At 41.0% G+C, this 26,855-nt stretch overlaps 1 protein-coding gene across 1 annotated transcript in view; it reads right to left on the bottom strand.

The window, feature by feature from the left end:
• CUBN (cubilin) overlaps positions 1-26,855 on the bottom strand; it is a 266,365-nt gene that overhangs the window by 11,137 nt on the left and 228,373 nt on the right. Inside the window, exons 60-62 of the mRNA XM_061178156.1 lie at positions 10,437-10,645; positions 842-1,004; positions 288-493 (exon numbers count right to left, since the gene is read on the bottom strand). Coding sequence (XP_061034139.1) covers positions 288-493; positions 842-1,004; positions 10,437-10,645 — 578 coding nt within the window. The remainder of the gene's footprint in view (positions 1-287; positions 494-841; positions 1,005-10,436; positions 10,646-26,855) is intronic.

Here is a 26,855-nt window from a genome sequence, read left to right as displayed (position 1 = left end):
AGAAATTCAGGTTAATGGGCGTAAGTAAGGGAATTGGTCTCTGAGGGTGGGCCGAGGGGCAGGCACTTTTACCAAGACACCCAGATGTTTCTTAGGCACATGACCTACAGACCAAGTTCAGGTTTCTTAATGCCTATAAATAGAGGGTTTTGTATATGGCTGGAAACCACATTAGGCTGGAAGTAACTTCGAGAACTTATTTAGTCATGCCCTCATTACTTCAAGTGTTTTGCAAATACTGATGAAAAGGTCATACGTGTGACTGTCATTCATCCTATAATTGTTACCTCTGGTGGGTCCTGAAACTCTAAATAGTTCTGGTCATAGTCTTGTGAGTGCAGCTCAAGCGCCCACACAGTAATCATGACCTGCTGATGTAGAGGAGCTTCAATGACCCAAGTACAGATGGAAAATGGGACAGCTGGGTCTGATGAATTGGGTGACGAAATACTCTGTGGGGTCCATGTTGCATTATATGTTCCGCCACAAGGCACTGAGATGGGAAGAAAGAAACAACTTATAAGACATTTTACTTGTAACTCATCACACATATTTAAAATTTTGCTTTCCTTACTCTTCCAGCCCAAAGGAGCTATATTTACATCATTCTATGAAGGATTTACAGTCTATATTCTTGACTAAGAATTGTACCAAATTTGTACCATGGATTAAACACAGAGTAATTAACGTGGTGTTTAGTAACTGACGTAGAACTTAGACAGTCAGTAATTAACACTGAGCTTAGTAATTAACACTGAGTACAGATATAAGCATGGCATTATTTTTAGTGCATAAATACACGTGTGTTTCATACTATGTGAAAATGTCTCAGTTTACTCACTGCCCACGATGGTATACGTAGCGTTAAATCCTTCCCTTTCTAAAGTTAAGTCACTGACAAATTGCACTGTAAGGAAGTTTCCAGAAGAAATAAATGGAGCAGGTACGGTGGAACCACAAAATGTTCCAGCCAAGTTGGCATTTTCACTATCCCCATCATATAACTGAAAAGAAAAACAGCTCATTAGTTATCCATTATTCACAAAGAAACTGCATATTTTACACTAAAATGGACATGAAGTTACGACAGGTCATGGCTAAGAATCTTACACTGGGCTTCCCTGGTGGCGCAGTGGTTGAGAGTCTGCCTGCCAACGCAGGGGACGCGGGTTCGAGCCCTGGTCTGGGAAGATCCCACATGCCGCGGAGCAACTAGGCCCGTGAGCCACAATTGCTGAGCCTGCACGTCTGGAGCCTGTGCTCCGCAACAAGAGAGGCCGCGACGGTGAGAGGCCCGCGCACCGCAATGAAGAGTGGCCCCCGTTTGCCACAACTAGAGAAAGCCCTCGCACAGAAACGAAGACCCAACACAGCCATAAATAAATAAATAAATAAATAAAAAAGAATCTTACGCTAATGTTCTTTTTTTTTTTTAATATTTATTTGGTTGCACCGGGTCTTAACTGCAGCTCGAGGGCTCCTTAGTTGCGGCTCGCTGGCTTCTTTAGTTGCAGCATGTGTGCTCCTTAGTTGCGGCATGTGAACTCTTGGTTGCGTCATGCATGTGGGCTCTAGTTGCCTGACCAGGGATTGAACCCAGGCCCCCTGCATTGGGAGCACGGAGTCTCAACCACTGCGCCACCAGGGAAGTCCCTACACTAATGTTCTTAAAGCTCGTTTTAATTTAGGAACAGAATTGCTTTTGAATCAATTATACTATAATGGTTTTTAGTAAAAACCTGGTATATTGCCTAAAGTTTTTTTTCTCATTGGGAAAGTAAAATTCGATTTAAAAAATGATGTGTCATTAGAGCCAGCAAACCCATCGCTACCTCCACTGCCGCCCTCCCTGCCGCGCTGCTCCAAACCATCACGATCTCTTGCCTGGTTCTCGTCGCAGCCTCCCCACGGGTCCCCCGATCCTGCTCTTGACCCCCTAGAATCTGTCTTCAGCACATCAGCCAGTAGATACAGTTTAGATGTAAGTCAGCCCAGGTCGCTGCTCTGCCGAGAACCCTCCTAACTCCTTCTCATCCACTCAAAGCCGCTACAGTGGCCTTTGAGGCCGGATAGGATCTGCTCCCACCCCCATTCCCGGCCTTTCCCATCTGACCTCTCATTGCCACTTTCTTTTCTCTGCTCCCTGAGCGATCCAGGCTCTCCTGCATCCCGGCTGTTGCGTCTGCAATTTCCTTTGCGTGGAATGCCCTCCTATTTATCCGCGTGGTTTCATTCCCCTCTGTTGCTTTAGGCCTTTACTCAAATACCACTAACTCACTAAAGCCTTCCCTGAACACCCCTATTGAACATGCAAGCTCTCCCAATATTCCCTTTCTCCTTTCCGGCTTCACTTTTTCTCCAGAGCATGTTTTACCTTCTACATTATATGTATGTATATATTCATATATAATTTAATTTATTGTCTTCCCCTCTGAAGAGAATGCAAGTTCCATGAAAGCACAGGCTGCTGTCCGTTCTATTCACTGCTAGGTCCCCAGTTTTCAGAAGAGTGGCACACAGAAGGTACTCAATAAATATCTAAGGAATGAAAAAGTGCCTTGATTCCTCTCTCCCGCTACCCACCCTCCCAAGCCTGCTCTCCCCAAGTTGTCTTCATGTCAGTAAAGGGCTCAAGCCTAACACCTCAGCTACCCTGATTCCTCGCTGTCTCTTCCCGACCCCACATCTACTTTGCTCCACCTTCAACATCTAGCCCAAGGGCTCCACCTCCACTGCCCCCACCATGGTCCTTCACCTGCATCGCTGTAACATCTCCTGACAGCTCTGGTTCCACAGACCATTCTCCACCGAGCTGCCTGAACATCTGCAAGCTTAGAGTAGAATATGCTCCTGCTTGGCCTACAATATCCCCATGGATCCCCCCCGCTGCATCTGAAGTAAAAACCCACCCTCTTCACCGTGGTCTACAAGCCCCTCTCTGGTCTGGCCTGGGCCGCTCTGGGCCGTCGCCCCCTCCCCAGGTTCCTGTAACTCCGCCGTGCCCTGACAAGTCCCTCCGAGCTGCCCCTCCTGCCAGGAGCTCTCTGCTCAGCCCTTGGACGGCCCACACCTCGTCATGCGGTCTCAGCTCAGACATCTTCTCCTCAGAGAGCCCAACCCCATCTAATGGGCACTCCCCCAACATCTTCCTGTTCTTTTTTCCTACAATAATTAAAACGTACCTTATTTATTGCTTATTGCTTATTTACTTCTTCTGGTCTCTCACCCATCAGGCATGTAAGCCCCACGGGCGGGGGACTCTGATTATTCACTGTGTGTCGCCAGCACCCAGAGCAATTCCCAGGCACAAGAGCCTTCAGCAAATGTTCGCTGAAATAGTGAGTGCTTGGATTTCTCTCAAACACATTACTAGAAAACAAAGTGTTGGGACTTCCCTAGTGGTGCATTGGTTAAGGATCCGCCTGCCAATGCGGGGGACACGGGTTCAAGCCCTGGTCCGGGAAGATCCCACATGCCGCGGAGCAACTAAGCCCGTGCGCCACAACTACTGAGCTCGCACACCTAGAGCCTGTGCTCCGCGACAAGAGAAGCCACCTCAATGAGAAGCCTGTGCACCGCAACGAAGAGTAGCCCCCGCTCGCCGCAGCTAGAGAAAGCCCGTGCGCAGCAACGAAGACCCAACTCAGCCAAAAATAAATAAATAAATAAATAAAAGACTTGACCTTTTAAAAAAAAACCAAAACTCTAACATCAAATTTTCAAAACAAACAAACAAAAAAAACGTTTTCTCCACCTGAGTAATCTCTATTGCATTGCTAAAACAAGTACCTGTGTGTCTATCCAAATATTGAATTTATAACAGAACCATGGTGTGTTATAACCCCAGCATAGCCATTACCGTTGACATTATTTTAAAATGCTGGGAATACATAAAATAGAAATGGTTAAAAACAATCAAGTCAAAATAAACACAAAAATAAATTTACCACTAGATGGCACTGTTTCTCCTGCTTAAACGATTTTAGTAAAATTTTAAAGCCAAAAGAAACCGGAGAGTTGAGGGATCTAATTCCCTCATTTTATAGAAGAGCAGATTTGCCAAGTTTTAGGTAATGTACCTTTTCTGGTAAACAAGTTAAAATTTTATTATAACCATTGCTGCCTCTATAATCACGTTATACTGGCAAGCATTTTTATTCTACGTACTGTGTGCCAGGCCTCCAAGCAAAGCTCTGTGTATACAGGGATGCATAAAGCACTTTCCAGACACTAATTTGACTCACAAATAATGAGAGGGAGAGATTCATAAATTAAATATATGTGTGTGTGAATTATACATAAAATAGAGAAATGTAAGTGCTACTGGAGAAGAATTCAATGTATCAGGGTAACCCAGATGATCAAGCCAGGACAAACCTCACACGGACATTTGAACTGGTATTTGAAAGTAAGTAGAGGCCTTCCAGACCTAGAAGAGAGGAAGGGCATCCCACCATGATGGACAAGGTATGGAAGGCCACGGAAATAAAAACGGCCTGGCGTGTCAACACCTGCCCACCCTGTGACCAACCTGGAGATCAGGGTGAGAGAACAGAGGTGGGATGGGGAAAGTTCACTGGGACAGGACTGGCGTTTCCCACACTTCAGGCGAAGGACTTTGTATCTTCTCCTACGTGAGTTGTAAGATCTAACTTGGGTTTTAAATAGATGACTGGTCCGTACGATATAAGGAAATTTCCTACATGCCCGGCCTCGAGCTGGCGTTTGCATTAGTTCACTCACTGCTACCGTAAAATTTCTCCTAATGGAGCTGAACTAGGACAGCTGATGGAGGCTTCTGGCCTCCTGTGTAACCGAGGCCAGGATTTTCTCCCCCTGCTCTCCCATCCCTGACGCCTCCACCATGAACTTGCGCAGGGTGGCTTTATAGAGAGTGGCAGGAGGCGCCCTGAGCAACGCTGCTGACGCGGAATCCTATGCGCGCTAGGAGGTAAATGGCGCCAGGATGGCACCATCTCCAGCAGCTGCCTAGTGCCTTCCGCAAGCACACATCGCTGCCATGACGGCTTTGGGCCTGGGGCTGGAATTACATCCTAAGTCTTAAGTCTTGTGGATGCAGATAAGTGCTGAGAGGAATTTTGTGTTTGCTCAGCTTTTAAACCTCTTTAACAGTGGCACATATTAGAATCCAGTTAAGGCCCGGAAGGAATTGCACAAATAATCTAGTGGAAGAGAGCCTCTGACTACACCTTCTGCCAGATCCTGCCCTTTGCTCAGCCATCGATTGGAGCAGCTAAAGAAAGTAGGGAAGGACATTTTGGGATCTTAATTTCTATGAACTTTTAATGCGTGAAGGCAATAGGTTTTGATATTGGGCTTTAATTCTTTTTAAATTTAACTTCATAATTTTAGACATTAGTTTCCTTAGGACTTTATCGTTTAACATTTCCCTGGGGATGTGATAACGGGAGAATTTTGATAGTCTTATTTGAAGCATCTCTACATTGCATCTCAGAGTGTCTTCATGAATTCTTTGATCTTACTGTGGGACTTCTGACAGGGTCTGCTGGACAACAGGCCTGGGTATAATTTGGGATGAGAACGAGAGTAGAGAGTGATTTTTTAGGTTTGGGGTTGAACTCTGATCCTTTACAGAAACTTTTGGGGAAAATGTTTTATTGGTGCCAGTGATCTCAGGAAGCTCCACTAAGGAGCAATGACGAGAATCACCTCTAACTGCAGGAATTTTTATATAACAATAAAAAGTAGTATTATCGTATGAAATCATTAATATTATTAATATGATTATTATGTAATCTCAATGCTCTTTTCCAGTGTCTGGCATATAGTAGGTGCTCAAATTAACATTTATGGAATGAATGAACAGTAGGTACTACCTCATAAGGATAGCGATCTGACGCCTCCATAACTGCTGACCCCTCCCCAGAGATGGACAGCCCCTCCTCCCACAGCTGATCACAGACTGAATGGTTAAGCCCAGTGGGTTAAGATAGAGGTTTTCCATGGGAACAGTACCATCCCCTAGGGAGTGTTTTGCACAAGTGTGGTGTTTTGGGCTCGTCACAATAGTTTGAGGCTATAGCTGGTGTTCGGCATTTAGAAGCCACACTGCGGAATCCCATCAAAATTCAGGACGCGTCTGCAACGTGAAGATTTATTCTAAGTCTCACATACCTATGAATGTCCCACCAGACACGTGTGTAATAAAACTGTTTAAAATTCTTTATCCCAGGACCTAAGCCCATTCTGTATATAAACACAAAAATATTTTGCACAGTTTTAATATGTATCAAATTTCCAAGAAGGCAATTATTGCATAAGTTGAGGGAAGTCTGTAGTTTGTTCTGTTTAGAACCATTTGACTTGAGTCTTCCACCATTCTGGAAATTCATATTGTGGATGGGCGCTGCTACTGGCATTTAAGTTGCAAAGAGAGCTTCCCCATATCACTTTAAACGTATGCCTGTGCATTGCCGCAAGTCCACATATTACAAGAATCTGACTACTTTATCTAGTGACTTAGCATAGCTGTATCAGAGCATTTACATATTGAAATACACACTATTCTCTAGGCTTTCCTTTTATTTCTCCTTTTCATTGTATTTAGCATAATTATAAATTGAAATTATGTATATGGCTAGGCTATGGCATAGATGACCTTTCACTTCAGATGGTCAAAGAATCATTAGAAAATACTGGCTATTCCAAGGGGCACTGATTGCACTGACAAGAAGCTGGGCAGTGTTAGGAAGGAGCCGCCTCCTTCCCGCCAGTTCCCACGTTTGCTGGCAGAGCAGCATCGGTTACGGTCCTGGTCCGGAGCCCCCAATGCTGTTTCACTCACTGTGCTCCACGGAGGAGTGACTAAACTGCTGGGCATACACCAGGCAGCTCACGCCCCTCCTTACCCCCTTCTCTTTGGTGGCCAGTCTCCCACCCCACGGGAAGCATGCTTTTGTGCTGTTCCTCTGAAATCCAGCTCAGCCATCCCATCCAGTAAGCCTTTCTGAACCCCAGAGCAACATCACTCATACGCTCTTTTGCTCTACTTTTCTGTGTCGTTCACGTTTATTGGCTTTGTCAACATGTCTCATCCACTTACAGCTCCGTGAGGAAACTTACCTCACAATGCCTGGCATATAATCATGTCACGTGACTCTTCATGGAATGGATGTGATGTCAATTTCAACAGCAGTTGCTCAGTGAAATACACAATTCCCTATTTACTGCGTTTATCTTTTTGTTGTTTTTTTGTTTTTTGCTTTTTTTTTTTTTTTTTTTTTTTTTTTGGCCACACTGCACAGCTTGCGGGATCTTAGTTCCCTGACCAAGGATTGAACCCAGGCCCTCAGCAGTGACAGCACTGAGCCCTAACCACTGGACCACCAGGGAATTTCCCTACTGCAGTTATCTTAACAGCTTTCCAAGTCAACCCTTTCAAAAACAATAATGATACAATTACAAATGAATAATGGACTTGGCATGTTTTCACCTGTATATCTACCTACAGAATTAAATTAACTTTTCTAAAAAGTGATTTGATTATAATCTCTAAGAAACAGTCGCAAATGAGTCAACTGCCCCATTTATCACAGAGAATCTCTTTAATAAAGGTGCCTCCCGGCCTCACAGTCCAAGAACTTCTCAGTGATCTGCCAGTTTAGTATAAGCTGGAGAAGTTGCCAACTGAGGGAAAATGCCTTCCCAAAAAGGAAAACAAAAGCAGATCTGAACAGAATTTCTTTTTTAAAAAAGGACATTTTATATTGAAGCTAGAGGATAACTCCTTGTTTTCAATATCGCTATGTCTATCCTAAATAGCTTAAGGACATTTAGAAAATTAATGGTTCTTTTATTTACTTTTTTAATGTTTTTTGGCCACCCGACGTGGCTTGTGGGATTTTATTAAGTTCCCCCACCAGGGATCGAACCCGGGCCCTCAGCAGTGACAGCGTAGAGTCTGAACCACTGGACTGCCAGGGAACTCCCAATAGCTCTTTTGATTATATTATCAAATCACACATAGAAATGGATCTTGAAAATAAATCCAATCAGCCCTCCTCCTGGCAGGACCCTATTCTAAACATCCCACATGAATTTATATTTATAATAATGTATATCTAACTTAAGTATTCATCATATTTTTTAAAAAGGAGATTCTGTAGCCCTCATACCCATCTGGAATTACCGAAAGGGGGGAAAAAAGAAAGAAATTTATTGACAAATTACATGTCAGGCACAGTGCTGAATACTCGCTATGCTCAAAACAGCCTCGCAAGACAGGTGCGGTCATGTGACTTTTTGTTTGTCTGTCCAGTAGATGAAGTGATGAGGAATCAGGGAGACAGGGAAGCTTGTCAGGTGGCAAAGCTGGGTCTGAGTCATATGATCTGCCTCAAAAGCCTGTTGCTCTCCTGTAAAATCAGGGGAGTGCTCAATAGTCTTGAACCTCAGCTCACTACTGCTCTGGCCCCTTTGGTCTCGTTTCAGACAAGAAGAATGCAACCCGAACTGACATTTCTTGTTATCTGTGGTCTTCTGTGAACTCCCTCTGATCTGGCTTCTGTGCCAATACTTTATTGAAATGGTTGTCATCCTATCTAATGAGTTTTTTCTTTATCTTCACCTTTCTTGGCTTCTCGTTTACAATTTAATAGCACTGACCGTCCATCCTTGGTAAAGACTTTTCTCCCTTGCCTTCCGTGATAACTGCATTATTCCTGGTTTGTCCATTTCTTCCATGACGCGTCTGTTTCTCCTCCTGTCTGCCTCACGCTGTACCTTTCCCAGAGTTGAGCGGGAGCCAGGCTTTCTAGCGCCATGCAGCCTCTCTCAAAGAGAGCATCTATCTCCTGATAGAAGAAATGCTCTTTTGTTGCCTCCTGTCTGTGCTGCTGTCTTCTTGCTGGAGCTCCTCCCATTCTCTGCCCCTGGGAAATTTCACTTGTCTGCTCTGCTGTCACTCAGACTGAACCAATACTTACAAACCCATGGCCTCCTCCTAAGAGTACTAACATTCTCAGGCCCCGACCAGGGATGGAACCTGTGCCCCCTGCAGCGGAAGGGTGGAATCCTCACCACTGGACCGCCCGCCAGGGAAGTCCCAGTACTAACATTCTTTTGGTCTTCCCAGCTTGGCTCTTTTCACAGTGAAAATGTAAGACAGTCTATATGTAATGAAGTGCTCAAATGTGTATTTTGTCTATGACTTTTCCTTCTCTTTCTTTTAAAACCAATTTCTGTAAAATTTAAGATAATTTTTGAACTTAAAAGTTTCTCTCACACCAAGGTTGTCATCTGCACCGTCTCTGTACCCTTCTTACCTAACGGTAACTTCTTTCTGGGGTCTTAACTCCAGAGTCTCCCCTGACCATCCACCCAGAATGCTGATTTCAGAGTCATCTTTCTTACATACTGCTCTGAACTTACCATTCATTGGAAAATCTGCAATCACTCCTTATTTCCAACTGCCTAAAATCTAAATGCCATTAGCTTGACTTTCAAGATCCTTTGCAATCTGGATACTTCTCCACCTAGGCAGTCTTATTTCTTGTTCCTCTTTAACAATATTCTGCTCTGATAAAGCCAGCCTCTTCACTCTTTCAACTTCAATGCCTTTTTTGTATGTTCACCTTGCTTAGAATGCCCTCCCTCCCAACTTGAATAAGTGTCCCCTCATTCTATGAAGTCTTTCTTGTTCACAGCAGATCATCATGAATCATCCTCCCTTTTAAACTTGCACATGGCTTCAAGCCTATGTCCAATGCACTTGAATATTGACTCTCCTGAACTACCTAATGTTGATTTGCATGTGTTATCCCTTAATTCTGCAATCAAATTTAAGCTCCTTGTGAGCGGAAATACTGCTTTACTTGATGTTTTCCCCCAAGAGCGTAGTAGTCTACATTGATTGATGCTACTTAGCACTTTTAATCTGAATGCATATAGCCTGATAGATACAATGATTTAATATTTAAGAGTCATTTAAAAATTGAAAATTTTCTTGATTTACTTCTAATGGGACTTCAGAACTAAGATATTTTTCACATCTAAAAGTAATATAAGTAAATATACAAACTTTGAAGATAAAGTAAGGAGTGATGATTTGCATATAGACACTGTCATTTATTTTAGACTTTGCCAAAGATCCTTTGAGTATCTCTTTCCACACAACCCATCTTCCCATAGATCATCTCTTGACAAGGCTTGGAGGAACAGTAAATCTTAAAGCTAATGTTAGAAGCTGCACAAAAATTTTGAGTCATTTGTATTAAAGATTATTTTGATGTGAAGATAGAGCATCTGCAATATGATACGTTATATCATTGAAGAAAAGGTGATTTTAAAAATTAGCAACACTCACAACTTTCAGGACTTCCTGTGTGGTATAAACTGGAATATACCATGAAAAAGTCTGTATTAGAAGACTCTGTTAAGAAACATAATAGCCTTACCTTGACGTAATCATAAATGCATCTTTGCAAACTAGTTGCTGCCTCCAGAGCGAATGTGTTGAAGGTGAGTCTAATTAGCTTGTTTACAGGGGCAGTCATGAACCATATGCAGTTTAAATTCTTGTCATATCTGCCATTCGAATCAGAATCAGGAGAGGCAAAGGTATGATCTGAATCTGTCAGATAACCACCACATCCTTGCTGAGGCCCTGTGTTAAAAAAAAAAAAAGACACATCACGATGCAGAGCAAAGAGAATGGAACTGAAATTTTATGTGGAGGGTTTTAAAAAATCATATCGTTTCTTTTTTCTGTCACACTTTTTTTTTTTTTAATAAACATTGCTTAATCTACCTCATCAGGAAGGTGGATTTTATTTATTTATTTATTTATTTATTTTTGGCTGTGTTGGGTCTTCGTTTCTGTGCGAGGGCTTTCTCTAGTTGTGGCAAGCGGGGGCCACTCTTCATCGCGGTGTGCGGGCCTCTCACTGTCACGGCCTCTCTTGTTACACAGCACAGGCTCCAGATGCGCAGGCTCAGTAGTTGTGGCTCATGGGCCTAGTTGCTCCACGGCATGTGGGATCTTCCCAGACCAGGGCTCGAACCCGTGTCCCCTGCATTGGCAGGCAGATTCTCAACCACTGCGCCACCAGGGAAGTCCAACACACTTTGATGAACATTATCAGACTGCTCACTGGGCTCCACTGAGCTTATGCAAGCGTGGCTGCCCCTCACCTTAGTTTCTGCGCTATTATTTCCTCTTCAACCACCAATCCATCAATCTCTACCAGCTCACATCTAGTTGCCTAGAAAAGTGGGTAAACAGATAGGGTTCTATATGCATTTTTGGAACTCTTGATGTGATTTATTGGAGCTTTTTCTATCCTTGAAACATCCGATTTTATACAAAATAAAGTATTTTGCATAACAAAACTGATGGAAACTGTGAACCCGTTTTACCTTTATGTTCTGCTTTTATGAACACTATCAGACTGAAAACTGAATTTAAGAAGACTTTACCCAACATCCCAAGAACACTGGCTCCCAACAAATCTTTTATTTAAATAATCTGGTAGAAAGAGACTGAGAGGCATATAACACTACAATCCACTTTATATTGAACTGTACTCTATATTTGAATTTTTTCTTTTCCAAAAATAAGGGGAAGCTGAAGAAGAGGAACTTTATTGGAGAAAAATATCTACTTTGAAATGAAAACTCTGAAATTCAGAATAAAAATACAAAAGAGAGATAAAGAATACTCTCAATACTCAATTATGAAAAAAAATATGGCACAAACTCCTCAGAGCACGGGATTTAGTTTCTTCCACTCCACAGCCTAAGGTGATGCCTTGGAAAGGAAGAAAAACTTTTCACTGACAATTTCAAAAGAAATACATGAGGATGAATTAGGCTCAGAACAGCCCTGGTAGGAATAGAGATGAAATAGGTGTTCAAAAGAGTTTTCATAAAGCTTGCATTCTACACAAATGTGCATCATTACAAGTTCCGCAGTCAAACTCACTGACAGTCTCATTCCATTTATTTGATCTGTTAAAAGTGAAAGGGTTGCTTTCAACATTAGGGGGCGCTATGATTCAGGACTTCGCTCTTGGCAGGAAAGGCAAACAATGGCTGCCGACCTCGGATGCAAAGGATATCAAATGCGCGGAGCGTTTTCCAGGATAGGTGCCTTATTTAGGAGGTCAGGCTACCCTGTCATAGCTTCTAAGTCAAGTAAAACTACAGAGTATTTGCACAGTCCGATGTTTCCTGGAGTTGAAATGCTTCCAAAGGCCCAGTCCCTGATATATCCATAGATGGCATCTAGAACAAAATTATTATGAAACCAAAGCAATGCTAATCACTCTGCTCCTATGAAACAGGCCTGCAAAATGAAGAAAGAAGTGGGGTTTGCACAGTTTTCACTCCAGTGTGGACTGATTGTTACCTAAGGCAACCACTTAAGCTTATTGACATGCCTAGCAGGGAAGAACAATTACTCAGGGTATTAATGAATTGAGAAAATTATTTATCTATTAAATATTGCCAAGGAAATATATTTAGTATTTTTTAAATTAATTTTTATTGGAGTATAGTTGATTTACAATGTTGTGTTAGTTTCTGCTGTACAGCAAAGTGAATCAGTTATACATATCCACATATCCACTCTTTTTTAGATTCTGTTCCAATATAGGTCATTAGCAAGTATTGATTAGAGTTCTCTGTGCTATACAGTAGGTTCTTACTAGTTATCTATTTTTATATTTAGTACTGAGATGGGAGAAGATGAATGGTAGTCCAAGAGCAGTGATAAGTCATAAATCAACAATAATGATACAATTTAGAAAATGATGGGTGCCACAAAAGAGGCAGTAAAAGTCTTGTGAGTTTTGCAAGAAGGGGAGATTATTACTTCAGGCTAAGAGGATCTAGAATGTTCAAGGCGGAGGTGACAGTTGATCTGCATCTTAAAGGATAAATAGGACAAGACCATGTAGACTTGCCTGGTATTGGCAAGTCCAAGTTGAAAGACCTCGTAACCAAAGGTTAAATGGACAAGAATTTACATGTATAGAATTTGACCTTTAGACTTTATTCTCCGGGTAGAAAGGTTTTTGATCAGAGGAGTGGTAGGGTCAGAATGAATGCACTTTCTCGTCAAGTCTGACCTAGAGATGCATCTGGTGGTCACGTTTACACATAAGGGAGGGACTGGAGGAGATGAAGCCAGGCCCAAGGACACCGCTGTGGTCCAGGCTGGCGGAGGCAAGGGGCAGTGCAGAGCTGGAGGTCTGCATGTAGGAAAACCAGACCGCTGGGCTTTATTCTACTAACGCATCAGCTGCAAAAACTAAATGCTATCTTTAAAAATTCAAGCTATATATTTTATCACCACTTGCTTATTAATTGTTGCTAATAAGTTAATAAGGGCAGAATGACAGTTGTACTGGGCACCGAGAGTGCCATTGTACACACTTATTAGACAAGACTACTGCTGCAGCTATTATTGGTACTACTGCTACTAACGCCCTAAGACAGAGACACCCTCCCTTCAGGAAACCCAGAGCAAGGATCCGCAGATCGCTGGTGTGCACTGGCATAGACTGAGTGGGAGACTGCACGATTCCTAACTTTTCAGAATCTCTCTTTGCAGGGCCCTAGAATGGACAGAGTACAGTAAGTCCCCTACATATGAACCTTCAAGTTGCGAACTTTCAAAGATGCGAACGTGCATTCCATCAACGTCAGGTGTGAGTGAAATTGCAGCTTGCCCTCCATCTCCTATTGCTGAGATCCTTCAGCTCTACCATCTCCCACCTCCCCTCCCTCCTCCAGTCAGTAACTCTTCTTGCCTTTCACTCAATGCCAGCCCCTGGACGCCAGCTGTTGTACTGTACTACTGTACTTTTCAAGGGACTGTACTGTAAGATTAAAGATGTTTCATTTTTTGTGTTTGTTTTTTATGTATTATTTGTGTGAAAAGTATTATAAACCTATTACAGCAGAGTACTATATAGCTGATTGTGTTAGTTGGGTACCTAGGCTAACTTTGTTGGACTTACAAATTGGACTTACGAATGCATTCTCGGAACAGAGCTCATTCATATGTAGGGGACTTACTGTATATTTTCTGTCACTTGATGTTAGGTTTCACCATATGACTTGCTTGAGACAATGGAATATTAATGGTCATGGAGTAGGAAGAGGCCTTAAATGTGCTTATGTTTTTTGGCTTGGAGTTTTGTCCTCCTGTGATCCACCAAGAGCTCACACCCTGGGTACCTGCGTGGAGAGCAGACCTGACTCCAGGCTGTACTGTAGGCCAAGCACAGTCAACCTGCATCCTGGAACAGGCAGGCAAACTGGCCTGCTGACCCATAAGTGATAAAAATAATATTCCAGGTATAAGTCACTGCATTTTGGATCGTTTGTTATACAGCATTATTGTGGCAATAGCTGACAAATACAAAAATAGCTTTTTTGAATTATCAAACTATAATAGAGCGCATTGATGAACTCATAAAATATACATACAGAGTAAAATAAAAAATGGAGAACTAAAATTATCATCAGATAATCCTGGCTAAAATAGTCAAATAACTGAAGTAAATATAACATTATATGAGTGAATTATACAACTCATATTCTATATGAATAATATTATATGAATAAATAGTCAAATAATTGAAGTAAACACAACATTGCATGAGTGAACATCTTTTGGGGTTCGTGTGGTACAGGAACTGGTTATAATTGCTCCTATTCTCCCACTTTAATATTTAAACATAGGGTAACTGCTCTGTGCTTCTGCCCCTCCTAAGGCAAAATGGAAATGTATATATATGTCTGGGGGGCTATAAAGATGAATATTAGCAAAAGAAGGGTTCTTTACCAAAAGGTGCTATTGCCACATTACTATTTCTATATTTCAACAACAGCAGGATATAAGGGAAGGAAAAGGGAGAACTCTATGACTATGAAATCGTTTCTTATATGTGTTGACTATGTTGCTATTTTAAAATTCCTTTTTTTGAGCTAGCCTGTGACCTTCACGTTGACGTGCTCCTTAGCATCACAAATCCATCATCTCCCTGTTACTACACATTTTTCTACCATCCAGCCAACTCCCGTCCATCAGCACCTTCCTCATCAGTCAAGTTGTATCAGAAGCACTCTGTAAGACAGTCCCTGTGCCAGAGAACCAATGTCACGCTAACCATCTAACCAAAGAAGAAACACTTCCTACAAAAGAGCTGTGTCTACAGAGAAAGCAAATGTTTGGCTGAAGAAATATTGCAAATATAAACCCACAGGAAGCACTGAGATCTGGGTCAGTATCTCCTTAATTAAAAATCAGTAACTGAATCCTAAATTATCTCCCTCCAATTATGAATCTTCAGAGTGAGGCTCAAGCCAGAATAAATCTGATAGTAAGAAATAGCTCTATCATGTAAGAGAAAACATCTTGAAGGCTTCAGTGGGGTCAGATACATTTCTAAATAATTATCTTGAGAATTGACATTTCTGCAGCTGACATTACAGGGGGCTGACATTTTATGGAGGTCTTCTGGATAGGATCTCTATCCATCTCTGGACAACCACTACTTGGACAGATGGCGGCTGGCTAGCTGTACTTTCAGATAACAATCGGCCTGACTCCAGGCATTTTCCTGTTCCCCAGTGAGCCAGCTAGGGCTTCAGGCTGTAGTTGAATGTAGTTGAAGGAAGCAGCACTGAAGCACAGGAAACAGAACACAAATGCATTTAAGGCTGGTGCCTTAGGGAAATGGGAGTTCCATAATCCTTTCTTTGAGTAAATCTTGTTGTGATTTTCAAAGCTGCAGTAGACAACTGCCCTAAAACAGTGAATTCATTTAAAAAGTTCAACTAAGCTTCAGAGGAACATGTCCTGTCTTTTTGGCTAAAAGTGCATTGGAGTTATTATTCTCTACTCCCTAACCTTGAACATGCACCACCTTTTAAGTGTCATATTTATATCTGCAAGAAAAAAAATTCTTAACGGTTTTTGTAACCTGAGTTATGTTTTTCTGTTTGTTTTCAGTAATTTCACTCAATTTGCCTCACTTTAGACATCCTAATTTGAGACCCAGCCTAATTTAACTTAGAATGTATACTTAGTCTGGTAATATTTGGGAAGCATAAAACTGAAATACTAAAAGAAAGGTAATTTCAGCAGTTAATCAGTAGCTATAGTCACAAGTAAAAGAGCAATGCAATGTATAAAGAACTTAGGATAAGGAAAATTATATAATTAACTTTTAATTTATTTTGCATTATTTTGGTATTACTGAAAACACCCTATGTATGCATTAATAGTCTTAGGGCGTTTCATGAAAATCATTCTCACCAACTTTGAAATTTTAAAAATGACTTATTAAGCAATATATAATGATATAATCATGGCAACTGATGCAAGAAAAGGATTTGACAAAATCCAACACACATCATGACATAAACTCTCAGCAAACTAGGAATAAAAGGGAATTTTCTCAACTTGATAAAGAGCATCTACAAAAACCATACAGCTCACATGATACTTAATGGTGAAAAACTAAATGCTTTCCTCCTAAGGTTAGGAACAAGGCAAGGATATTTTTCTCACCACTCTTATTCAACAAAGTATTGGAAACTCTTGCCATTGTAATAGACAAGAAAAAAATACAGACTGGAGAGGAAGGAATAAAATTGCCACTATCTGCAGATGCAGAAAATCCCAAGGAATCTACATAAAAATTCCTAGATTAACAAATGAGTTCAGCAAGAACTCAGGATAGAAGAACAAGGCACAAAAATCAATCACATTTCTATAAACTAACAATGCACATGTGGAAACCAAAGTTAAAAACACAATTGCTCTAAAGAAAATAAAATACTTAGGTATACACTTACTGAAATGTATACAGAACTTGTGTGCTGAAAATTACAAAGCGATGAAAGAAATTAAAGACCTAAATAAATGGTGAGACACATGTATTCACAGACTGGAAGACTCATTCTAGTGAAGATGTCAGTTATTTCCCAGATGATGCACAGCTTTAATTGTAGTTCCTACCAAAGCCCCAGCAAGATTTTTCTGTTGACGTCAAAAAGCTTATTTTAAAACTGTGGTACATCAAGACAATAGAATATTATTCAGGGCTAGAAAATGAACTATCAAGTCATGAAAAGACATGGAAGCAACTCAATGCATATTACTAAGTGAAAGAAGCCAATGTGAAAAGGCTACATACTGTACAATTCCAACTAGATGACATTCTGGAAAAGGCAAAACTAATGAGACAGTAAAAGAATCAGTGGTCGCCAGGGGTTGCGGGGAGGGAGGGAGGCATGAACAGCCTGAGTACAGAGGATTCTTAGGGCAGTGAAAATACTCTGTAAGATACCATAATGATGGATACATGTCATTACACATTTGTCCAAATCCATTGAATGTACAACACCAGGAGTGAACTGTGACGCAAACTATGGCTGTTGGGTGGTTATGATGCTTCACTGCACATCATCAGTTGTAACAAATGTCTCACTCTGGTGGGGATGTGGTCAATGGTGGAGGCTGTGCACGTAATGGGGGAGGGCATAAGGGGAATCTCTGTACCTTCCCCTCGATTTTGCTATAAATCTAAAACTGCTGTAAAAAATAAAGTCTTAATAAAAACCAACCAACCAACCAAAACAAAAACAAACAAACAACTTATTTTAAAATTTACATAGAAAGTCACAGGCTCTTGAACAGTTAAAACAATCTTGACAAAGAAGAATAAGCCGGAAAGGATCAATCTACCTATTACTATACAGCTATAGTAATCCAGATAGTATGATATTCGTGGAGTGTTAGACAAACAGATCAATGGAAAAGAATAAAGAACCCAGAAATACGTCCACACAAATATGTCCAAGTGATTATTTACAAAGATGCAAAAGCAATTCAATGGAGGAAGGATAGTCTTTCAACAAATGGTGATAGAGAAATTGGACATCCAGGAGCAAAAATTAGGTCCAACCTAAACCTCAGACCTTGAACAAAAATTAGTTCAAAATGGATCATAAACATAAATGAAAAATGTAAAACCATAAAACTTTTAGAAGAAATCGAAGTAGAAAATCTTTGAGACCTCCGGATAGGTAGAGTTCTTAGCCTTGTTATCAAAACACTATACATAAAAGGAGAAACTGATATGCTGGACTTCATCAAAATTAAAAACTTTTGTTCTAAGAAAGGCCCTGTTAAGAGGACAAAAAGGCAAGCTATGGACTGGGAGAAAATATTTGCAGACCATGTACCTGGAAAAGGACTACTATTGAGAATATATGAAGAACTCTCAAAACCCAATTGTGGAAAAACAAGTAATCCAATTTAAAAAATGGGAAAAAATTATGAACATATATTTCACCAAAGAGGATATACATATGACCAAAAAAACACATGAAAATTGTTCACCATTAGGGAAATATAAATTAAAACCATAATGAGATATTAATACATTTCTATCAGAATGGCTAAAATACACACACACACACACACACACACACACACACACACACACGAGTGATAGCTCATTGTAGAATACCACACTCCACAATGGAATGACCAGGGTGAGGGTGTCCCAAGTATGGATAGCACAGAAAGTACTCCACAAGGACTTTCTAACCAAGATGATAGAACACAGATGACAATGAAATAGCATCTTAAAGTGCTGAATGGAAATAATTGCCAAGCTAGAATTCTGTATTCAGAGAAAAAAATCCCACAAAATTTAAGACAGAATAAAGCCATTTTCAGAAAAACAAAAACCAAAAGACATTTTTACTAGAAGATTTGCAGTAAATAAATTTAAAAAAAAAACACTAAAGGGAGTTCTTCAAAAAGAAATAAACTGATCTCAGATGGAAGCATAGAAATTCAGGAAGAAAGAACAAAAGCAATGGTAAATATACATAATTACTAACTGAAACAATAAAAACATTTTATATGCTTAAAACATATGTAGAATTTAAATAATTGATATTAACAGCACAGAAGACAGGAAGTGGATTAATGGAGTTAAAATGTTGCATTTATCATGATATGGTAAAAGGACTAGTTTTAAATTAGATTCTAATGAGTCAAGGGTGAATGTTATAATCCCTAAGGTAGTAACTAAGAGTAACTGAATATATAAGTAATGATTTTTATTTATTTATTTTTGTTTTCTTTATTCAAGACCCATTTATTCTCTAGTTCTGCCCACATGGAGACACCCTCCTTGAAAAGGCGTTAAATCCCTCCCTTCACTTTAACACCTTGTGCTGAAAACACGTGTTCCAAGGCTTCAGCTACGAGATCCACATTCTTAAAGCACTGATTCTTAATCCTCATCTAGATTTCTCCCCTTGGATGGGAGGAGATGACCAAACACAGAGAAGAGCAGCTCAGGACTGGGGGCTCTGCTCGCCCAGAAGACCTTGCAGCTCCCCCGACCAGCCGGCTGGAGCCAGGATTAGGGCCCTGAGACGAGGGGCGCCTGCTGGGCTGCTGCCACCGCAGATGGGCCACGCTGCCGTTGGGCGCCTTCCTGCCCCACCGCCACCGGCCCCCAACTCCTGTCCTCTTCACTAGGCTGGCTGTCACCTTTAGTTTCCCTGGAGTCTGGGGATTCCAGACGGTCTCTGCTCACACTTCTGTGTCACGCCTGCTGCCTCAGCACTGCTGATCCCCACCAGGGGGGAAAGCACACAGAACTGCTTTTCAGCACACCAACGTTCCACACCAAAGTTATCTGATAAGCCTGCAGGTTCTCTTCCATCAGAGGACACTCCCAAGGCCACCACTTCCCCGGGCTCCCCACCGCCCTCGCCGGCAGCCTGGATGTGCGTGGCCACCGTGCTGAGTCGCACATGCCCCCCCGGGCTCCACTCCACTCTCCCGGGGAACTGAGGACGGCGCCCTGGCCTCATCGGCAGGATCTGTCCCGAAGCCAGTCCTAGAGCGACAACAGCCACACCTGCGGGTCTGTTCCACCGACCGGCCGCCCAGGACCGAGCTGGGCCCACGGGCCCTGGTCTGGATTGTGTCGGCTGCTCCTTCTTGCCTAGGTTTACAGGCCAACAGCCAGTGTCCTCCCTTCCCTGCTCGTCACCGCACCCGCGGCTCACTCCTACCTGCTGCCGTCCCCGGCCCGGCAACCTCGTGCTCCGGGGCCAGCCGAGAACCGAGACCCCAGCGGGCCCCTAGTTGCCAGCAGGCCAGCTCCCCGTTGAACGACTGCTGCCTAGCCGTGTTCTCGAGGCTTCAGGGCCGCCGCCGCCCCTCCCCAGACCCGCGATGCTCCGCGGAGGCGCTGGAACCTTGCCACGCGCAGCCCAGCACAGGTGACCTCTGCGGCCGCCTGGCCTGCCGCCCGGACAGTAATGAATTTTAAAAGAGAATGATAATTGATTAATTCAGAAAAGGCAAAACCACAAAGATGGCTAAAGAAACATAAGAACATATGGAACAAACGGAAAACAATACGGTGGTCTATTTAAATCCAGTAATGTTAGTAATTTTATTAGTAACATGGTCCAATCTCCAACTGAAAGACAAAGTAAAACAAAACCCAAATACATTCTTTGGGGTAGAGAAATGTTGAAAGTGGAGAGATTGAAAAATATACCATGAACTGAAAGAAAGCTAGGAAAGCTATATACTAAATTGGAAAAAGTGGACATTCAAGCAAAAAAAAAAAAAAAAAAAAATACCTTGCAGAATAACATGAGTCAATTCACCAAATTCACCAGGAAGATATAATAATTTTAAATGTTTATGTGCTACACATTACATTGTCTCTAAGTAAAATAAGACCAAAATTCCAGCCCTGATCTCTCTACTGAGCTTCTAATTCTTGTATCTACCTACTGAACATTAGCTGGATGACTTAAAGGCACCAAATATTCCGCACCAAAACCAAACATTATTATTTTCTCCTATGAAACCTGGTCCTCTCCCGTAAATTTACATTTAGATAGTGGGATCACAGGATACTGTCCAGAAACCTTAGGGTCATCATGTTTTCCTTTTCCCTCAATTCATTGTTCAAAGACTACTGTGTCCTCTTGATTCTGCATCTTACGTGTTTCTCCTTTCAATTTCCTTCTTTATTTTCACACTGTCGCTGCTCTCATCCCCTGCCTAAATGATGGCAATACTTTCCCAATTTTTCTCTGTCTAAAATGCTGCCCCTACTTCAAAACATCATCCTCACAGGTGCTAGCATGTGCTTCCTGCACCACATCTGAGTAGATCATAGTACTCTGCAGCCTCCAAACGATTAAGGGTTCCATCCGCAACCGATGCAGAGCCCACCTCGTCCACCCCCTCCTGTCTCTCCAGTTTCAGTCCCTACTGCTCTCTGCCTGACAACCCAAAGCAGTAGTAACAATGTGCAGGCCGGTCTGTGGCCTCTGAAATGGGATATGCCTCTGCAACTTTGCACATGCTTTTTCTTCTCCATAAAATGCCTGCTTTCCCAACGAAGGCTTTCTCGGCCTTCCGAGTGAGTATTAGTTATAGCTAAAATTTAGTGCGTGCTAAAAGAGTGTCAGGGAATGTTCTAGTTTAATCTTCCCCACAACCCTATGAGGTAGTTACTATTAGTGGGCCCCTTTTACAGATGAGAAAATCAAGAGGGTAAGTAATTGTCCAAGGTCAAACTTGTTGGGATGTGTCAGGACTGAGTTTGAACCTAGAAAGTCTATCCCCAGAGCTTGCGTTACATTGACAAGCCACTAGCTACAATTCACGGTTCACATTCCCTGCAGTGCTTTCTCGAACTTTTTTTTCCTGTCCTTTTTATTTTACTCAACGCCGAAGTACTTCAGATCGCTTCTGCCTCTGCTGTCCTCTGCACATACTTCTGACAAAAGCATTTATCAGAATTTACAATTATTTGCTGACTATTGAGTAAGCGTCTCAAAAATAGGGATCTTGTTGAATTCGTCTTCGTATCCCCAGAGAAAAGATCACTGCCTGCATGGTTAAGTGGCTGGTGAATACTGCTGAATAAGCAATTAAGGAAAGCATAGAAAATATATAGATAGTTCTTACTGGATGGATCTCTGCTTTCTAGTCTAAGTTTATAAGGGAATTCTTGGGATTAAATATATTTCTTGATTTATAAAGTTGTTACTATGTGATAAACATATTATGTACGTGTGCATGTGTATGTATGCCTATATATATATGTCTGTATACGTGTATATATATATATATTTATATATATATATACAGGCATAGGACCAAGTTTTTGGTCCTATGTATTAACCTGTTTCAAAGCTAGTTATTTGACTTTTGTGGCATATTTGATTGTGAAGAAACAATCAGCAGAACAACAAAAAAAATATCACCAAAAGATTTAAAACACTGCCAAAGGGGTAGCTTTTTTTTTTTTTTTTGGTAGGAAAATGCTTGTTTAGCTAAAAATTTGCAATTATAAATGATGTTAGGTCTGTTACTTAAGAAAATCTAATCTCTGAGTGTTGGATTTCAGAAGGCAGAGCAAATTTTAAAATTTATAAAATTCCAGACACTCTAATGTGCAGCACACTATATAGAAGAATGACTTTCTCTCATCATTGACAATTACAAAGTCAAAAGTTAGCAAAAATTAGAAAATGTTCTACTTAGAGAGCAGGATTAATAGCAATGTGCTATTCAATGGTCATAAAATAGGTTGCATTAGAAAAATTATGAAATTCATCAAACCAGAGTATCCAATAGTTTTTAATAATATAAACAAGGGCGTGGAATTGTTTTGTTGTTCTCGTTAATATATTAGGTTGCACATTGTGCTATTGATATTTAAATTTTATGACTCTGGTGGCAGTGTGATTTAATGGAGACAGGGATTATTTTCCCAGTTCTGCTCAAGACTTGCTAAGAGACCCTGGGCAAGTCACTTAATTTCTGTGTGACTCAGTTCCCCAATTTGTAAACTAAAATATATGAGAATGCCAATCAGGATTACAACATAAAAATAAATGCCCAAATTCCTTAATTTTGATAGAATTTTAAGAAATTTTACTAAATTGGAGGCCATCATTTGGGGTTAGAGATTTTTGTTATACAGAAATTTATTACCCTTATGTTCCAGTGGAATTATACTCCACATAATTGTGCTAATTCTTTACCATTATGCCATGCAAAGCTGTGAGGATAGATGTGACATTTGTCTGTCTACATCGGAAAGAAAATGGGCTTTTACTGTATGTGTATATGTATGCATATATATATAAATTATTTGTAAATATAAATGTTACTTAAAATATAAATACTAAAGAAATATATTTTATGTATATTATGTTTATAATATATAAAATATATTTGTATCATAAATATAAGTATACTATAAATATATAATTATGCTATGATATATTATTTATAAATAGTATATTTTACTAAAAAATATCTTTTTCCTTTCCTTACGGGAAGGAGGAAATAGTGACTGCTGCAGTTATGTGCAATATTTATATAGTAATAGTAAATTAAATACACTATTTAGGACTAGGTACAAACTGGAAAGCAGGCAGTGTCAAAGGAGAAGATGAGAATGGAGAAAAGTAGCTCTATCTCCCCAAAGAGTTAGAAAAGAAATGACTTGCCTTTGAGAAAACTCACCCCCAGAATCCCTCATCGTCCTGAGTGTGTTCACTGATCTCTACAAAAGCGATGTGGGCATTTTAGGAAAAGGATGAATTTGGGAGATAGTCCTACCTGATTCCAAGCTTGGCTTTACCTCTTATAAACCCTTTGACTGCAAGCAAATTACCTAATCTCCTAACTTCTTTGTTCCTCCATTGTAAAATGGGATAATCCCCATCTCAGGGGTAGTTGTGAGGATTAGATGAGAAAATCCATGCAAAGCCCCTCCCGTAGAAGCTCAGTGACAGGAGGTCATTATCTGTATGCCTTGGTCATCCTTGACATCTTCTCCTGGGTGTGAACTGAAATTAAAGCTACCACACAAAGGTAGCAGATTTTTCACATCTCAGAACAAAGAGAAGAATACAGTCCCTGATAATGTTTTATCTCTGAACAACTGTTTACAAGTAAAGAATTTTTTTCAGTGTTTAATGCTGACCAGGCATAAACATGACAGTCTGCTTTTATGCTGCTGGAAACACTACATTGAAGCCAGGCCCGATGAATAAGGATAATGATTTTTACAGGGAATCTATGCTTATAAATAATTTAATCCTAAACATCCAGTTGTTGGATGAGTTGCATTTTTAGGAGGGCTGGTGTTGTTTAGGTTATGCAGAATAATTGCTTCCCAGCTTCTCGTTTATTTCAATGTTTTTCAAAGTGTTATCTTATAATTTACCACTAACTCAATTTTATCACTTAGCTTGGTCTTCACAATACCATCTGGTTTCATTTTCCCAATGACAACCCTATCCTTCAAGACCAGGGGCAGCAATCTGGTCATTTAAGGAGGGGGTGAGTGGGTTAGAGCACAGACTGATATTGGAATACATTTTAATAAAAACCTTTTCTTTTTTTTTTTTTTTGGCTGATCTGGAATTTTACTCCTGCCTACTTGCTTTTGTAAGGTTTTGGTGAACTAAGCATTTGTTAGTTTCTTTACCGCATTCCCACATTCTCAGCTCAGCAAAAAACCCTTGTCCATAAAACCCACAAAGGAGAAACTGCAGATAACTTTGTCTTTGGCATCATCTCCCAAGGGATGCCTAATCAGCAGTGAAAGTTACAAGACTTAAAAAGAGCGGAAATAAGCTTAGTCTAGTTTTCTGCAAATGGGTTTACAATTTCAGCTCATCTCATTGTCAGACTTCATTAGAGGGAGCAAATGACATTAAGAGAACAGACAGACAACACTGCTTTCGAGTAATATCCCCATTTTTGCTAAACTGAGGGTTATTTGAGCAATGACTTAGCAAATTAATTCACTTTATAATTCAACTATCTTCCTGCAATTGTACTTTTAAAAGTAATGTCGTCCGGCAGCTAACATCAGGCTGCTAGGAAGCACAATAGAGACATAGACACATCGATATTTAGTGTCATTGAATGTTTTTAAGTTTATTTTTTTAATGTTTAGCTACAGAACTTTAGAATGCCCCTTTGGTGTCCAAACTTAACACCAAAACTGTGAAATTTAAAAATAAGTAGAAGCAGAAGTCTGAATTTGATATGTTGTTACATTTTCCTCCGTTTGCTGTGGTTATATTTTCCATCTTTGGGGCCCCAAACTGGCACCAGCTTTCTCTGTGTACCTTTCCTTCTTCTCCATCCCCTCTTACAAGTAAACTCCTGTTCAACCACCTCAACTTCTTCCCACCACTGCCAACTGTCTTCCTGTAGCATGTCTGAGAGACAGTTTCCAGATGTTAAGGCGGCACGTAAAAATCCAGAGACCAGACACACAACCTGGATGTTGAGTCTGACCCTGTACTCCTAATTCTCTAAGGATAGAAGTCATCCAATTTACCACCCCGAGTAATAGCCGAACTATATGAACCATGACTGCATATTGAGAATGAGGCGAATCTAGATACAATGTATAACATATACATATTATACATAATATAATGTGATTATAAAGTAAGCATAATTTATCCATTTATTCTTTAATTCATTCACACAGCCAATATCGATGGATTGATGGAGTAACAGTTACGTGCTAGGTGTCTGCCAGGCCTGGGAATTTTATTGGAATTTAGCTTTTGATTTTGGCTTTAAGTTATAAAATGTACTTTAGGGTCTGCTGGTTAGATTTCAGTGCACCCTGGAGCGGTCCTGTTGATAATAATGGCCCCTCTCTCCCGCTCCTCCACCTTAGAGAGAGGGTGGGGGGGGGGTTATGGAGCCCTACAGAAATCCAGGTCTTCAATATTCCTTTCTGATCCATATCAGTCTTTCTCTTCGGCATCTAAGGTACTTTACAGAAATTACCTACTGCATCCCCATCACATTCTTAAAAGATAGAATGTAGTAATATTTCAAACTGAATGTTTTTAGTGGATAAAAGCTGAGCTCAGCAAAGTTATAGGACTTTTCTAAGGCATCTCACCAGGAAATGATGTAATAGAGCCATTGGTCTCATCACCTGCTCCCTGGTCTACAGCTCTGCCCGTTTGGGCATGTCCCCACCTTTGTCCTTATTAAACATGTGCTTTGGTATTTTTGCCTTTGTCTCATAGCAAGGGTCTGTGAGTCTGACCTTAATGCCACCTGACTCATTCTCTATGTGGCAAATACCCCAGGCAGAGGGATACAGAGAGTAGCCCTCATCCTCAGCCCAGGAGCTGTGGGCAACAGGGGGCTGGAGCTTCAGTCATGTGTTCAGGATTTGCAGCCTCTGGAGCCGTGAACCTCTGGTCACTGACGTCCTCTTGTCCCTCAGACCGCCATCTTCTCCAGGTTGACAGCCTTGTCCTTCCGGGACATGTCACCCTGAAGGAGACATGCTTTACTTTCTCCTTGACAGCCCACTGATCCAAATGCCCACAGACCTCAAAACTAACTGGGCCAAGTTCAGTTTTTGACCTTGACATTTTGCTAAAGCGTTATATGATACATTACTTAAGAAAACAAGTTTAGTTACTATGGTCCAACACAGTCAATAAACATAGTTTAAATCCCTGATCTAATCCTGTATCTACAAGTTTCACATCTAATGGGATGAGCACATCGAAAACAGACTGACTGGGCCTGGAATATAACTGCATGAATAAACGTTCTTTCCTCTCTCACCCATCCTCCAAGATGCACGGCTTCAAGTAAGAAATAACTGCTTTATTATTTCCTCGAGCAGCGCCCAGGACAGGAAGTGCCCCTGCCTGGGGGTGGGGGGGGGTTAACTCAGGTTCTGTGTCTCTGTGGGAAGCTGTCATGAGAAATAGAACTGGGAAAGGGG

The sequence above is a fragment of the Eubalaena glacialis genome, chromosome 2 (genome assembly GCF_028564815.1).
Source record: "Eubalaena glacialis isolate mEubGla1 chromosome 2, mEubGla1.1.hap2.+ XY, whole genome shotgun sequence".
Taxonomy (NCBI): domain Eukaryota; kingdom Metazoa; phylum Chordata; class Mammalia; order Artiodactyla; family Balaenidae; genus Eubalaena; species Eubalaena glacialis.
Note: the sequence above shows the minus strand (reverse complement) of the source record. Positions and strands in the feature narration are given on the sequence as shown.